Genomic DNA, 17,100 nt, shown 5'->3' with positions numbered 1-17,100 from the left:
TGGTCCCAGCTACTCGGGAGGCTGAGACACAAGAATTGCTTGAACCTAGGAAGCAGACTCCAGTCTGGGTGACCGAGTGAGACTCTGTCTTGAAAATAATAATAATTTTTTAAGAAACATTACATACTTACCCTCTCAAACTGATTTCACAACCATGTAGAGGTTGCAACCCACCATTATCTTTCCAACTTCAGATGGAGACTGGAATGGGCTCTGCCCTGCCCCATGTCAGAGATACCTCCACATTCAACCCTAAGTTCTCTCTAGCACTCACCCAAACCAGCAGACCCACTTATAAAATGCTTCACCATCATCCACAGACATCCTCAGCCTCGGAATTTTAAAGGAAGTATGATGACAAAAAGTTGTAATTAAAAAAATACTAAAATGATCAAATCTTTCAGGCTTTAATGATCTTTTGAAATAATCAAGGGTTTGGAAGAAGATTAATGATAGGGAAAAAAAAATATGACATATATTACAAAAGTGAACTGCCTGATAAACGGGCTTTCCAAACGTACCGTGCTCATGAGTGAAGACTGCATGCTGACCTTGTGTGTCTAGGGCAGAAACAATCAAGCAAGATGGACATCCACTGACAGCAAGGCAGTGCAGCCACCCCTCAAACATGCAGACGAGTTACAAATAAGCACTTCGCCGGCCGGGCGCGGTGGCTCAAGCCTGTAATCCCAGCACTTTGGGAGGCCGAGACGGGTGGATCACGAGGTCAGGAGATCGAGACCATCCTGGCTAACACGGTGAAACCCCGTCTCTACTGAAAAATACAAAAAAAACTAGCCGGGCGAGGCGGCGGGCACCTGTAGTCCCAGCTACCCGGGAGGCTGAGGCAGGAGAATGGCGTAAACCCGGGAGGCGGAGCTTGCAGTGAGCTGAGATCCGGCCACTGCACTCCTGCCTGGGTTGACAGAGCGAGACTCCGTCTCAAAAAAAAAAAAAACAAATAAGCACTTCGCCAAAAAACTGGTATCATCCCTAACAAAAATGGAACTATTATTGATTTATATACTTTTTCACGCAAAGTGGATGTGGGACAGAATGCATGTGTAAGAGGCAAAAACCTAACCAAATGCACCTCTGCTATGCTAAGGAGAGATAGAAAGCACTCAAAAAGATGGCAGAACCTTGCTCTTCTTTTTTTTTTTTTTTTTTTTTAAGACAGAGTCTCGTTCTGTCACCCAGGCTGGAGTGCAATAGCACAATCTTGGCTCACTGCAACCTCCGCCTCTTGGGTTCAAGCGACTCTAGTGCCTCAGCCTCCCAAGTAGCTGGGACTACAGGCATGCACCACCATGCTCAGCTAATTTTTGTATTTTTAGTAGAGACAGGGTTTCACCATGTCGGCCAGGCTGTTCTCGAACTCCTGACCTCAAGTGATCCAGCTGCCTCCACCTCCCAAAGTGCTGAGATTAGCGGCATGAGCCACCACGCCTGGCCTACCTTGTTCTTATTAGATAAATCCTACCTTTTCACAGAAAATTAAAATTCATTCCTAACATACATGAAAAATAGGCTTTTTACTATACAAGGTTATTAAGACATAAAAAGTTTTCTTCATGCAATTATTTCACAGTACTTAGCGTTTGGGGATGCTATACTTACAAGGTAAATTAGCTTCAAGTTCTGCAACCTCTGTAGAAACAAAGAAATTATTATTATTAATATTAGTTGATTACTCCACATAAAATCACCAGTTCTAAATTGGCAATTTCCTCTAGAACACTGAAGAAAAAAAAATAAACTGAATGAACTGAATAAAACCTAGTCTAAAGTTTAGACTTTAAGCCATTTAGCTGCTTTCGATATACAAAGTGACCTGCAGAAGGCCAACAAATTCAGTCAAAAGTCCTTGAATATTCACTTTAATGTAAAAGAAAAACATTTAAAATTAACACAGAAATGACCTACAGGTAGCCAGTTACTACAGTGTTTTTAAAAGTGGTTCCCAGTACTGGAACGAGTCCTCTCAAAATCTGATCTATATGCACCTTGTGTCTATGTCTGTTCCCAATGCTATCTTCTAGTTATCCCCTCATAGCTGCATTTCTTGGTCCCAGTCCTCTGCCAAAGGGCCTCAGACGTCCCAGTTCCTCTTCTACCAGCCACTCATTTGGTGTTTAAGCCCAGCAACCCTCTGCAGGACAAAACTGCAAACCCCCACCACAATCCTGCTCACCACTTCTAGTTAACACAGTACTAGAAGTCTAAACCAGAGCAATCAGACAAGAAAAAGAAATAAAAGGCATTCAAACTAGAAAGGAAGAAAATTATCCCAATTTCAGGTGACATGATCCTATATACAGAAAGCCCTAAAGAACCGCCCCCCCACACACACACACAGACACACACACACTTTAGAATAAAACGCTTGGGAATAAATTTAAGGAGATAAAAGATCTGTATACTGAAAACTGTAAAACATTAATGAAAGACATTAAAGAAGACACGAATAAATATATGGAAAGATATACCACGTTCATATATTAAAAGAATTAATATCGTTGAAACGTCCATACTACCTAAAGCAATCTACAGATTCAATGCAATCCCTATCAAAATTCCAATGGCATTTTTCACAGAAATTTTAAAAAAAAATTCTACAATTTGTCTGGAATCACAAAACACCCTGAAAAACCAAAGCAACTTGAGAAAGAACAAAGTTGTAAGCATCATACTTTCTGATTTCAAGCTACAGAAATCAAAACAGCACAGTACTGGCATAAAAATAGACACATAGAACAGAAAAGAGAGTCCAGAAGTAAACCTAAGCATACAGAAGTCAACTAATTTATGACACAGGTACCAAGAAAACACCATGGGGAAAGGATAGCTCCTTGAATAGTGTTGGGGAAAGTAGATATTCACATGCAAGGAAATAAAACTGGCTCCTTATCTTATACCATACACAAAAAATCAACTCAAAATGAATTAAAGACTTAAATGTAAGACCTGACAGTATATAACTCCTAGAAGAAAAGATAGAGAATAAGTTCCTTGACATGGGCCTTGGCAATGATTTTTTTGATATCACACCAAAAGCTCAGGGAACAAAAGCAAAAATAAGCAAGTGGGATTACATCAAACTAAAAAGCTTCTGTACAGTAAAGGAAACACTCAGCAAAATAAAAAGGTAGCCTATGTGCCAGGCACGGTGGCTCACGCCTGTATTCCCAATACTTTGCAAGGTCAGGTGAGTAGATAGCTTAAGCCCAGGAGTTTAAGACGCACCTGGGCAACACGGCAAAATCTTTTTTTTTTTTTTTTTTAACAAAATATACAAAAATTAATGGGGCATGGTGGCACACACCTATAGTCCCAACTGCTCAAGATATGAAGTGGGAGGATCATCTGAGCCTGGGAGGTCGAGACTGCAGTGAGCTGGGACCACACCACAGCATTCTACACCACTCACTCTGGGTGACAAACTGAGACCCTGTCTCAAAAAAAAAAAAAAAAAAAAAAAGAAAATGAAAAAGAAAAGGTAGTCTATGAATTGGGAGAAAATATTTACAAATCATATATTCAATGAGATTAATATCTAAAATATATAAGGAAATCACACAACTCAATAGCAAAAAAAAAATTTTTAAACGGGCAAAAAGCATGAATAGACACATCTCCAAAGAAGAAATAAAAATGGCCAACAGATATATGCAAAGGTGCTCAACATCACTGAACATCAGGGAAATATAAATCAAAATCATGAGAAATCACCTCATACCTGTTAGAATGGCTGCTATCAAAAAGAGCGATAAATGTTGGCAAGAAGGTGGAAAAAAGGGAACCCTTGTATACTGATAGCAGGACTGTACACTTGGTATAGCCATTATGGAAAACAGTATGGAAGTTCCTCAAAAAATTAAAAATAGAACTACCATATCACCCAGCAATCCCACTCTGGTTATCTACCCAAAGAAAACAAAATCAGTATGTCAAACAGATATCTGCGCTTCCATGTTCATTGCAGCATTATTCACAATAGGCAAAATATTGAAATAACCTAAGTGTCACTGACACCTGGATAAAGAAATTGTGGTATACATTGTATATATGTTGGAACACTGTTCAGCCTTTAAAAAGAGATCCTGCCATTTGCAACAACATGGGTAAATCTAGACATTATGATATATAAAATAAGCCAGACATACAAAGACAAATACTACATGATCTTACGTATATGTAGACTCTAAAGTCAAAATGAAGAAACAGAAAACGGTGGTGACTAGGGCATGGGAGCAGGGAAGGGGCAGAATGGGGGGATACAAAGTTATAGTTATGTAGGATGAATAAGTCTAGAGACCTGAAGTACAGCATGATGACTATAGTTCATAATATTGTTTTATATGCTGGAAATTTGTCAACGGAGTAGATTCAGGTGTTATCATTTTTAAAAAGGTAAACTATATGAGAAGATGAATATATTAATTCACTTGACTGTAGTAAACAACCTACTATGTTTATCAAAGCAGCATACTGGACCAGGCACTGTGGCTAATGCCTGTAATCCCAGTGATTTGGGAGGCCGAGGCAGGAGGATTGCTTCAGGCCAGGAGTTTGAGACCAGCCTAGGCAACACAGTGAGACCACGATCTCTGTCCCTTTTTTTTTTTTTTTTTTTTTAAGCCTTTTTCCACAACCTCCTAACCTCTTAAAACAAAGAGTGAGGCATGGTGGCGCATGCCTGTAGTCCCAACTACTCAGGAGTCTGAGGTGGGAAGATCACTTGAATCCACGAGTTTGACGTTATAATGAGCAATCATCGCCCCACTGTGCTCCAGCCTGGGTAACAAAGTGAGATCACCTCAAAAAAAAAAAAAAAAAAAAAAAAAAAAAAGTCTTCTTGTATACCTTAAATATTTATAATAAACAACTAATTAATTAAAAATAAAAACCTGCAGTTTAGCAGGGCATGGGGAAGGGTACACTCTGAAATAACTGACCTGGCAAAGTCCTCTGTGCCTCAGACAGAAAGTAGTGTGCTCTGGGGTCTTTGGGCCAGGGAGATTCTCTCCAGCTGTGGGAACTAAGGAAGGAGGAGGTTTCTGGGTTGGGCTTTGGCAAGTAAATAAAATTTAGTCCTGCAGAGTTAGGGGAAGAGAGGAGTATTCCAAGCCGACAAATTAGCAATGTGCGAAAGCACAGCGCATGGAAAAGCACAGAAACCAGACAGCATCCAGTGTGGCCAGAAGAAAGGTCCCAAAACAACAGGTGAGCACTGGGAAACAAAGTAGAAAGATAGAAACAGGAGCGTGGAGAGAGCTATTGGAGATTTCTGAACAGAAGTTTCTAATCTTTGCCTAAAGAGGACAACCTTAGAAAGGGCAAAGTGCAGGCCAGGTGACCTAAGAGATGGGCAGCAAGCACCTGGCAAAGGCAGAAAAGCTTGGGGGAATTCAGAGCAAACAGAATGGAGAGGTTCTGGCAACTGTAAGCGGGTGGAGGGTGTCAAAGATAGCACCCAGGGGTGATGAGCTGGGATGTGGGAGTGCCAGAAAGCCACTAGAGACAAAGAGAAGGAGTAGGGGAGGGGGAGGAAGAGGAGTAGCATGGGAGGGGGAGGAAGAGGAGGAGAACAAGGCTGGGGGCACAAAAAGGGCAAAGGTGAGGGGTACCTGCAAAGTGATGCCACCTGTCATCACAAGACTGGGTAAGGTCAACAAAAGGGAGAAAAAAGAACCTTGGAGAAAGCAATGGCCAAGGAACGGTGGAAGTGACAGATGAGAAACATGCCGAAAAGCAGAAGAGCCATCAGGAACGTGGTGATTCAGTGAAAGAGCACAGGGCGTCCAAGGAGAAAGGCCGTCGGAAGTGGATCAGACCTTGCTGACTGGCATTCAAAATAGCAGGAAAGCAGGAAGAGAGATGGAACCCAGAGTATGAAGTGAAGAACCAAATGTGTGGTCAACATAGCTGCAGCACAACAATTCCTTCAAGAAGTGAAGTGGGGAAAGGCAGCAAGGGGAAGGGGTAATGGAGGCCAGAATGCTTGCAAAGCTGACCACCGAGTGGAGGAGTGAAAAGGCTGGCTGAGGGCTCTACTCCAAGGCTGGGGGTTCAGGAGACCTGCAGGCCTCTGATCTCAGCTATTTATATGCAACAACTAAGCACCTGTATAGAGGCAACTGGCCCATTAAATGCACTCGTTCTAGGGCCCAGGTATGTGGAAGGGGCACCAAAGGTGAAGACAATGGAGGAGCTAGAGAAAGGGAGAGGCCCACCCACAGTAGCTCCCTCTCAGGGCCAGGACATGTTCTGGCCAGGGCAAGCCTTCTCACACTGAGAAAAAGGGCAGATCTCCTCAGCGAAGCTGAGTATGGGGAGAAGAGGAGAAAGAGTTCATCACCCACTTGCCATGATTAGAAATAGAGCAAGTTCTGGCAGGGCGCGGTGGCTCACGCCTGTAATCCCAGCACTTCAGGAGGCCGAGGCGAGCAGACCATGAAGTCAAGAGATAGAGACCATCCTGGCTAACACGGTGAAACCCTGTCTCTACTAAAAATACAAAAAATTAGCCGGGCGTGGTGGCGGGCACCTGTAGGCCCAGTTACTCAGGGGGCTGAGGCAGGAGAATGGTGTGAACCCGGAAGGCAGAGCTTGCAGTGAGCCGAGATCGCGCCACTGCACTCCAGCCTGGGCGACAGAGTGAGACTCCGTCTCAAAAAAAAAAAAAAAAAAAAAAAGAAAAAGAAAAAGAAAAGAAATTGAGCAAGTTCTGTGACTAAATACAATCCTGGGAGTCTATCTTCCTGGCAGTCTTATGTAGTGGCCCCTACATTAAAAAATATTCCCTTGACTGTGTGCGGTGGCTCACATCTATAATATCAGCACTCTGGGAGGCTAAGGCAGGAGGATCACTTGAAGTCAGGAGTTTCAAACCAGCTTGGGTAATATAGTGAGACTGTCGCTACAAAAACTTAAAATATATACGTATATTAACAAAATATAATGATGGTGATCCTAGGAAAGGTTCACCATTATTCTTCTCATGCCCACACTGATACATAGCTGCCTTTCCAATGGGCCAGATTTTGTCCTTCCTTAGAGCGATGTGTGGGAAGGGCAGAGGGTAGAGGAAGACAACAGAGCCTCAGACCACACCACCCAACGCTGGTCACATCTGACAGGTGTGACCTACACAGGTGAAGAGCAAATGAGTTGTTCATAGTGATCACTTTTAAATAAGGGTTACTTATATAATTAAACCTGATCTTAAAGCAAATACTAACATATTTTATTCTGTATTATTTATATTTTGTTGATTAGAATTTACAAGAAACTGTTCTTTAGGGCCCTTCTTTTGATATTGATGCTGGCCACTGGAATCCAGCTTTCCCTGGCATGACTCTGTGGCAGTGGCCCAAGCCACCTCAGTAGAGAGTCATAACTCCTGTCACCCAGCTTTTCCTAAGGGAATTTAGAAATGTGTCCAGAGGGCATGGTAAGCAACTGTGGATTGCAAGCAGAGGGGCCAGCATGACAGAAGCAAATGGTTCAAGAGGACAGTCTAGTGACAAGGGAAGGGCTGAGGTCTGGACACAGAGGGACAATGAGGAGTGAGGCCACTGACCAGTGCTAAACACTGTGATGTGGTAGGACGGAGGAGTGGGAAGAAATGGGCAACAGAACCAGGCCCCTTCTCCTATGGGGACAGGGGTGCGGGAGCAAGAGGCACTCAGGAGCTAGCAGAGTGACAGCCAGAAAGATGCCAGACAACACCTGATGAAGAAAGGAACGGAAGCCCTGGCTGCACATTCGTCATCTGGGGAGTGTTTTGCTGGTTTGACATTTGACAACTTTGTCAGGGACCAATTTACATACTGTAAAATAGACCCATTTTAAGTAAGTGATTCAGTGAATTGTAGTAAATTTTGGAGCTACGTATCCATCACCACAATCTAGTACCTGCTGAGCTTTTAAAAATCCTAACGCCCCATCCCTAACTTTGACCAATTATATCAAGAGTTTCAGGTAGAACTTAGGTCTCTGAATTTTTAAAATTCTCTCCCAGCGCTGGGCACAGTGGCTCATGCCTATAATGCCAGCACTTTGGGAGGCTGAGGAGGCTAGATTGCATGAGCTCAGGAGTTTGAGACCAGCCTGGGCAACATGGTGAAACCTTGTCTCTACAAAAGATACAAAAATTAGCCAGGTGTGGTGGCATGCATCTGTAGTACCAGCTACTCAGGAGGCTGAAGTGGGAGGATCACTTGAGCCAGAGAGGCAGAGGTGACAGTGTGCTGAGATCATGCCACTGCACTCCAGCCTAGGCGACAGAGTAAGGCCCTGTCTCCAAAAAAAAAAAAAAAAAAATCAAATTCCAAGATGAGCATCAGGCTCACATTTGCACGTTTGGTGCAATTCAGTCACAGAAGGAGGGCAGGCTAAGGGGAGCTCTTGGACCCAGCCTACCAATGACCCCACCACAGTCAGAGTCCCTGCAGGCTTCTGCTCCTAGAGACAGTGCAAGCAAGGACTACAATCCTGGGGCAGAGGATTTCAATACAGATGCCTGGCATTTTAGTTCCACCGGGGCAGAATATAAAGTAAGTCAGGCACACTCCCACAGTGCTCCTCTCAGGGAGTTGTCACAAATGACAAGAAGTTTTGCCGCACTTCCAATGAGGGCAAATTAGAATTCACTAACATCAGCAGTTATCACCTTAGAGTCAAGGTACAGTAAGACTATAAGCAAAGCTTGGCAGCCTCTGGGCAAAGCAGCAGCCCTTCTCTGCATACCCTCACCACCTGAAGAACGCCACCACCTACAAGGTAATGAGAAATGAAGATACTTTTAAAATTGCTCAAGTCTTGCCTATCCCAAGATGCTAACACGTCTACCACTCAGTGGCCTGGCATTTCTGGGAGGCACCTGGCTGACACCTTGCACAATTCTGTGGCTGCATAACTTCCTTCTGATAAATTAGACTCTTTTCCTTTCTAACTAAAGATCAAACCACAGGATCCATTTGAAGCATGACTACACTGAAATATCAGATTGCAAAATCCACCTGATCACCACAAAGGCCCCCGCACAGCACGTACTCACCTCCTGCCCTGACCCTTACAACACTGGGCTCCTGCTGGCTCCTTGCCACCTGCTCCCTGACCGTGCACACCTGGGGGCAGGGGCCATGTAACCTGCCCCAACCCTATGAGCTCAGTAGCTGGCACTGTGGCTGGGCACACATGGGGTGCTCGGGAAAAGGGGGACACATAAGCATACTTGCCTACAGGGTGGCAGTGCCCCTGCTGTGAGTTTCCTCTAAGACCCAAGAATGTTTCTCTTCACATAGCTGGGAACTGAGGAGGCATTCCAAAGGCGCTGTGGAACGGAATTTATGCTCCACCCCCAAATTCATGCTGAAGCCCTAACCCCCAATGTGATAGTATTTGGAGGTAATTAGGTGTAGATCAGGTCATGGAGGCAAAGGCCTTGTGATGGGATTCATGCCATTATTTAAAAAAAAACAAAAAACAAAGAGGGACCAGAGCTCCCCTTCTCTCCTCCATGTGAAGACACAGCGAGGAAGAGGCCATCTGCAAGTCAGGAAGAGAGCCCTCACCAGGAACTTGATTGTGCCCTTCCAGCCTCCAGAAGGGAAACACATGCCTATTGTTTAGGCCAAACTATCTATGGTCCTTTGTTACAGCAGCCCAAGCTGACAAAGACAAAAGGCTGGTCACACAGGCAGATGACTCTTGGCAAAAGCCAGCTCCAAGCCCCATCAGACAACACCAGGCAGAGCTGCCAAGCCCTTCAACCTAGGTAGAGACAGCTGCCATTTTCCAGGTGACCTGATTACTTCCTTAAACCTGAATCACTGCCTCAGATTTCTAGAACTAGAACATTATTTCTTAGCTTCCCACTGCCTCTATGCATTAAAATCCTCAAATCCACCTTTTCTGCATGCCTCACATCTGGGAGACGACTCACACGCAGGATTTCAGCCCCTCCAGAGAGAGCACCACCACGGCTGAGGCCTCACACTACAGAGTGCAGGCCCACAGTGCTCATGGTCCCCTCCATGCTCCAGAGGAGCAAGGCTGTAATCCTGAAAAGCAGTCACAGCCCCTGTAGCAGAGTCTGGTATCACTAAGAATGGAGCCCACAGGCCTCCTACCACTGACTTTGAACACAAATGCAGATGATGTCAACTTCAGCCCTCACCTATGTTTCCATAGGGTCCTCCCTGCCCACTGGGCTATGTGTACACCTGAGGGGCTGCCAAGTTTCCCGGGGCAGCTCCACTGGCATTTAACCCTCCAACAAAGCATGTAAAGGTCAGCCTGTGGCCAACTGCCTTACATCCACACTAGCTGGATTCCTCCCCTTGGGCCACTGCTCTAGTTTTTAAAATATGTATTGTAGCACAGAATCTCCCAGCTGCACACACTGCTAAATGCTGTGACTACCCTGACAATGTGGCATGCCACACCCTGAGCCCGCCCTGCTAAAGTTCCGTGCCAGGACACGCTGGAGACAGCGGTTCCAGAAAATAGTAAATGCTTCTCTTTCTCCCCCAACACTGAAATGGGGACATGTGGCAGACCTTATACAGGAAGGTGAGGGGTCCCACCTGTGACTGGACTGCTGCTCAGGCAGACACAGACGCCCTCACAGAGGGAGGCCCCTGCACCCCTAGACACTGGGAAGCTCAGGTAGATGGGCAGCCAGACCCTCCCACTCTGCAGTGGTCCCAGCCCCAGCCCCTATCAGCCAAAACAAGAGAAGGTCAGAAACCACCTGGGACTCAGGGGCTGACTGGGACAAGGGGTACACACAGAATCAACCCTGTTTAGCTCCCCTAACTCCAGATTTGACCCTGAAATGGCTCAATTCCAAATCCCCATATTTAACAAAGACTGACACAGGCAAAGGGTCCTGTCAGACCTCCTGGAGCCCCTTGAGGTCTTTGGGGTTCACTAACTGTATGCTGAAACTATCATGCGTATTGGGTGAACAAGTGAAAGAACAGGGAGACAGACAGGCATTTGGCTATTAGATGGAAACAGTGCCAAACTTCAGACAGACAAGAAAGTAATTAATTCTGCCCTGAGGGGTGTTTGGGGGATAGGGAGCACCATGGACTCAGACCCTGATGGACTCAGTCACACACAGGTTCACAGGGAATGCCGACAACACTGACAATGGCCAGCCCTCCAGTCAGGCCTGGACCCAAGTCAGGGCCAGCTCAAATGCAGATCTGACTCTCTCTCCTCAGTGACCCCAGCTTCTGGAGTCAGGACAGACAGCAGCCCAAAACACTCATCATTCCACACCCTCCAGGTAATGCAGCTACAAGCATCACTCCAGCACCAGCCTGGAAGATGCCCTCAGAACTGGACTGAGGATGCTGAGGAAATATGGGTGTGGCTGAGGGGGAGCCCTTGTGGGCATCTGGAGGCCTCCCCATGGCCAGCCACTCCAAAGCCACATATTTCCAGAGACCTGGAATCGAGCCAGGACAGCTGACTCTGGCCTCCCATCACTGTTCAGACCCGGGCTCACACTTCCAAGAAAAAGAAGAGGCCTCTGTTGTGCAGATACCATTGGCCCTCCCCCGCCAGGGACAAGCTCCTGCCTCCCACAAGCTCAGCCCTACTGCCATCTGCACCACACCAGAGCCCACATCACAGGCGAGCAAGGTAATGAGCCAGGTGCTGTGACACAGCAGCACACAGATCCCCTCAGTGAGGGCTGTGGGCAGGCAGGCTTCAGCAATCAGCCCTTTCAGGGATTTGGTGGCTGCACAGACCTGCACTCCACACGACACCTGTCCCAGGCAACCCTCATCTAACGACTGATGGGTGCAGAGCAGGAAGACCTGACTATCTCACCAGACTGGAGACGGCTCTGAAGGGCTGTGCTGTTGCTTGCTCTTGCTCCAAAGCAGAGGCTATCGTGGGGCCTTCCTCGCCACTTGAGTCTCCCTCTGCCCACTCTTGCTTCCCGCGCCTACCCCACAGGTGTTGTCCCAAAAGTATCCCTTAGTAAGGATCCTGCATGACAAACTCTCTACCTCCTCTTCAGGAAACCTAGCCTATGGCATAAAGTCCCAAAGACATATTGACACAATTTTCTGCCACCTATGGATGCTCGTGAATAACACCCTTACACAAGCCACAGTACCAGATGACAGTTCTGACTATAGTAATCTTTCTGAACTCCAACACCCCACTTTTCTCAAAGTCCCAAAAGGGAGCTTGGATTTCACCTGGAAAGGATTCTCACTTTATCAGCCCTCAAAGTGCCTTGCCATGCCCTCCAACAGCCACAAACTCCGCCAGCTTCCATAGCACCACTTCCGCCACAACTCCCCAGAGGACACAAGGCCAGACTGCCACCAGGGTCAACAAGCCACCCACAGGGCGAGCTAAACAAAGGAGCACTCTAGGTGCGGAGCCCACAAGCATGAACCGTCAGGCACTCTTGCTGCACTCTGTGTGTACAGCCACCTCTCTCAGATCAGGCACACCCTTCTCTACCCAACCTCCACCACGAGCCCAAACTACTCACCACTCAGCCTGGCCTGCAGCCCCTGAGGCAGGTGGAGGGAAAGGCCACGAGAGGGGAGGTTACACTGAGTTCTTACTGCCATTTATGGCCAGTGCTTTGGACTCTGAAACTTAATCGCCACCAGTGCCTGGGGAGGATGGAAATGGTGGCCTCAAGAGTTGGCTCTGCACCTTTCCTTGTGAGACCCTTCTTGTTCTTGATGGGTCGCACAAAGTCAAAGAACCTCAGCTGGGCCCTGTCAACCCAGACAAAGATACTTCCTTCCTTGGAGCTGGAGGGGAGCCCAGGTTGGTGGGTCTTAGTGGGCTCTGTCAGGCCCTGGAGCCAGCAGAGAGCTCCAGGGTGAGTTCCTGAGCAGGGCAGGAGACACGGAGATGCAGAGCCTCCTTGAACTCTCTTTTCTGTGGACTTGCACTTCTGTTCTGCTACTTTGGTTTCTGCTGGTTGCATCTGCTCCCCCGGAGCCTGTCCTACCCCAGTATGTGGGTCTGGCTGTCTTGCTGCAATAAAGCCACAAACTGGGCAAGTTTCTTAACCTGAGTCTCAGCAGTTCATGGGTAAAATGAAGCATCCATCTGGCAAGGCTTTGAAAAGTCAAACAAGAATTACCCCATTAAGTGCCTACTATGGCTTGAATGGGGAAATTCATGTTGAAGCTCAATCCCCACTGTGGCAGTATTAAGAGGTGGGGCTTCTAGGGAAGTGATGGTCACCAGGGCTCTGCCTTATGAATGGATTAGTGCCTTATAAAAGGGCAGGAGGAAACTAGCTTAGGCCCTTTTTGCCCTTCCATCTCTTCTGCCATGTGAAGACACAGCAACAAGGTGCTATCTTTGAAGCAGAGTACTACCTGTTCCAGATACCAATCCTACTAGGATCCTGGACTTCCCAGCCTCCAAAACTGTGAGAAGTAAACCTCTATTGTTTATAAATTACCCAATTTGTGGCATTTTGTTACAGCAGCACAAATGAACTAAGAAGGTGCCCAACAGAGGGCCTGGCCCTAAGTGCTCAGTATACAAAAGCTACTATTAGCTACTATTAACCATGATGATGATTGGGTAAAGAAGATGGGACAGTCCATTTGTCAGCTTCTACCCACTCCTCCTCAGCTAACATCCAGGCCCTCCTCGCTGCAACTCCTTAGTCACCAAAGCACTCACTGTCTACTCCAAGTACAGCAACAACACACCATTTTCCTGGCTTATGCTGCAAATGGAGCCCAGAATCTGAGAAGACATTCAAGTCCTATCAGGCACACCTAAGTAAGGTGCTCCAGCTCTTGCCCCACCCTCTGGGCCTCTTAGGGTAAAGCCTCCAGCACAATGGACACTAAATACAGGCTTAGTAGGTAAGGCCAAAATGTGAAATACCATTCTCACTCCACTTTCAACCAATCATCCAACAGGCTGGATAATCCAAAACTAAGTCCAAACTCAGGGGCAGAGGGAGAATAAGAAAAAGAGTACAGGCCAGGAACAGTGGCTCATGCCTGCTACCCCAGCACTTTGGGAGGTCAAGGCAGGCAATCACTTGAGGTCAGGAGTTTGAGACCAGCCTGGCCAACATGTTGAAACCCTGTCTCTACTAAACATAAAAAAATTAGCTGGGCGTGGTGACGCATGCCTGTAATTCCAGCTACTCAGGTGGCTGAGGCATGAGAATCGCTTGAACCCGGGAGGTGAAAGTTGCAGTGGGCCGATATTGTGCCACTGTGCCCTCACACTTCTCATTCCTACCCCAGTTTAACAGTGATTTGCGTCTGGGAAGGCCAAGCACAGCACATTTATATACAGCAGCTCTTCTGCTGTTAGATTCCTTCAGGACATGTAAATGCCTGTAATCTCCATGTTTTCAACCTAATACAACATGAAAACAGGGAGTGCAAATACACTAATCAACCATTTGCTTTCTAGCTGCTCTATATGTAGGAAATGTAAACACTTCTCAGGTGCGGTGGCTCACACTTGTAATCCCAACACTTTGGGAGAGCCGAGGTGGGTGTATCACTTGAGCCCAGGAGTTCAAGACCAGCCTGGGAAACATAATGAAACTCCATCTCTACAAAAAAATAAAAATAAAAAATAAAAAAATTAGCTGGGCATGGTGGTGCATGCCTGTAGTCCCAGCTACTCAGGAGGCTGAGGTGACAGGATCATCTGAGCCCAGGAGGTTGAGGCAGCAGTGAGCCATGATTGTGCCACTGCACTCCAGCTTGGTGACAGAGTAGACTCTGTCTCAAAAAAAAAAAAAAAAAAATTTAAAGAAATGTAAACACTTGTTATAAAGTAAAGCTGGGCACAGTGGCTCACGTCTGTAATCCCAGCACTTTGGGAGGCCAAAGCAGGTGGATCACCTGAGGTCAGGAGTTTGAGACTAGCCTGGCTAACATGGTGAAACCTCGTCTTTATTAATGGCTGGGCGCGGTGGCTCAGGCTTGTAATCCTAGCACTTTGGGAGGCCGAGGCAGGCAGATCACCTGAGGTCAGGAGTTTGAGACCAGCCTGGCCAACTTGGCAAAAACCTCATCTCTACTAAAAATACAAAAAATTAGCTGGGTGTGGTGGCGGGCGCCTGTAATCCCAGCTACCAGGGAGGCTGAGGCAGGAGAATCACTTGAACCCCGGGGGCAGAGGTTGCAGTGAGCCAAGATTGCACCACTGTACTCCAGTCTGGGCGACAGAGAGAGACTCCATCTCAAAAAAAAAAAAAAAAGAATACAAAAATTTGGCCAGGCGTAGGGGCTCACGCTTGTAATCCTAGCACTTTGGGAGGCCAAGGCGAGCAAATCACCTGAGGTCGGGAGTTCAAGACCAGCCTGACCAACGTGGAGAAACCCCGTCTCTACTAAAAATACAAAATTAGCCAGGCGTAGTAGCGCATGTCTGTAATCCCAGCTACTTGAGGCTGAGGCAGAATTGCTTGAACCTGGGAGGCAGAGGTTGTGGTGAGCCGAGATCGCGCCACTGTACTCCAGCCTGGACAGCAAGAGCAAAATTCTGTTTAAAAAAAAAAAAAAAATTAGCTGGGCGTGGTGGTGGGTGCCTGTAATCTCAGCTACTTAGGAGGCTGAGGCAGGAGAATTGCTTGAACCCGGGAGGTGGAGGTTGCAGTGAGCCAAGATTGCTCCACCGCACTCCAGCCTGGGTGAGAGTGAGACTCTGTCTCAAAAAAAATAAATAAATAAAATACAAAGCTAACCTTTTTATAATTAAGCAAATTATAATCTCCTTAAAGGCTGCAACTGTTTCTTCATCTTTCATAGGTCTTATGACCCCCAAGAAACCGACTTCAAAGCACTTGAAAATGTTGAGTTTGCTAAATGAATAAATGCAAAATTTACGCTCAAACATACAAATGAATGCATATTTGCATGCACACATACTCTCACACATTTTACCAACCCTCCTCCAGGATAAAGTTTCTCCTCACCAACATGGATAGCAGAAGTCAACTAAAACTGTAGAATACTACATGTTATTAACTCCGTGAAGAGAACTAATTTTTCACAAGACTCGCCGTAGGCTTTGACCTGAATAAAACAGGAAAGGATCCTAAGAGATTACAAAATTTGACTCCTTCCCCTTTACAGAGCAGAAACTATGGTGCTGAGAATCAGAAAGAAAGGAAGATAATGGCAGCTCTGAAACCAGTCGTAGGCCTTGCCGACTCTCAGCACCTTATTCTTTCTGCTAGCATTTTGGCAGACGTGACAAAGAACATCCCATACCATCTCCCTGCAACAGTGTGCTCATATCATCTGCATGGTACAATGTCCTTCCACTATAAGAGACAAGCAATTGTATTTTAAAATCTTTTTAAACAGGTATTTCTATTCAGCAGTGGGTTGCTTTATATCCCCAAAGACTCTCCAGTCAAACTTCCTTTTGTTACAGGATACAAAAACAGTTCACACGAATGATCATTACCTTTAACAAGCAATTTGTCTCTCACAGAAACCCTCCGAGTCGAGTCGGACGCTGTGGCTGCCGTCCGGGACCCTTTGAGACCATCGTCACGCTTCAGTTTGCTTGCTAGCGTTAGCATTACTGCTGCCTTTACCCTGAAAGACAGCAATGAAAGCAGGGTTAAGGACCAGGTCTCCAGAGACTAATTAGACATTGAGGAAAATGTACAGGTGCTTTTGCATTTTGATTTTTTCCCATAATTTAGTTATGGAAAAAATTTGCACACATTAATAAGATTGGATTCCTTCATAATACATTTGAAAAGCTCTACGCCATCCTCTATAAGCCTAACTTTTAAAATTATGAATTAACTTTATTTATTTTTATTTTTTATTTCTTGAGACGGAGTTTTGCTCTTGTTGCCCAGGCTGGAATGCAATGGTGCGATCTCAGCTCACCAAAACCTCCGCCTCCCAGGTTCAAGCAATTCTCCTGTCTCAGCCTCCTGAGTAGCTGGCATTACAGGCATGCAGCACCATGCCTGGCTAATTTTGTATTTTTAGCAGAAACAGGGTTTCTCCATGTTGAGGTTGGTCTCAAACTCCTGACCTCAGGTGATCCGCCCGCCTTGGCCTCCCAAAGTGCTGGGATTACAGG

At 46.2% G+C, this 17,100-nt stretch overlaps 1 protein-coding gene across 6 annotated transcripts in view; it reads right to left on the bottom strand.

The window, feature by feature from the left end:
• The window catches only part of UBE2F (ubiquitin conjugating enzyme E2 F (putative)), a 76,577-nt gene that overhangs the window by 53,274 nt on the left and 6,203 nt on the right, over positions 1 to 17,100 (bottom strand). For 4 of the 6 annotated variants that reach the window (XR_003122102.1, XM_025403944.1, XM_025403946.1 and 1 more), the window contains exons 2-3: positions 16,465 to 16,598; positions 1,621 to 1,650 (exon numbers count right to left, since the gene is read on the bottom strand). Coding sequence is in view for 5 of the 6 variants with exons in the window: in XM_025403944.1 (XP_025259729.1) it covers positions 1,621 to 1,650; positions 16,465 to 16,582 (148 nt within the window). In the remaining variant the exon portion in view is untranslated. The remainder of the gene's footprint in view (positions 1 to 1,620; positions 1,651 to 16,464; positions 16,599 to 17,100) is intronic. The other 2 variants (XM_025403948.1, XM_025403947.1) reach the window with 2 other exon arrangements.

This window comes from Theropithecus gelada, chromosome 12 (assembly GCF_003255815.1).
Source record: "Theropithecus gelada isolate Dixy chromosome 12, Tgel_1.0, whole genome shotgun sequence".
NCBI lineage: Eukaryota > Metazoa > Chordata > Mammalia > Primates > Cercopithecidae > Theropithecus > Theropithecus gelada.
Note: the sequence above shows the minus strand (reverse complement) of the source record. Positions and strands in the feature narration are given on the sequence as shown.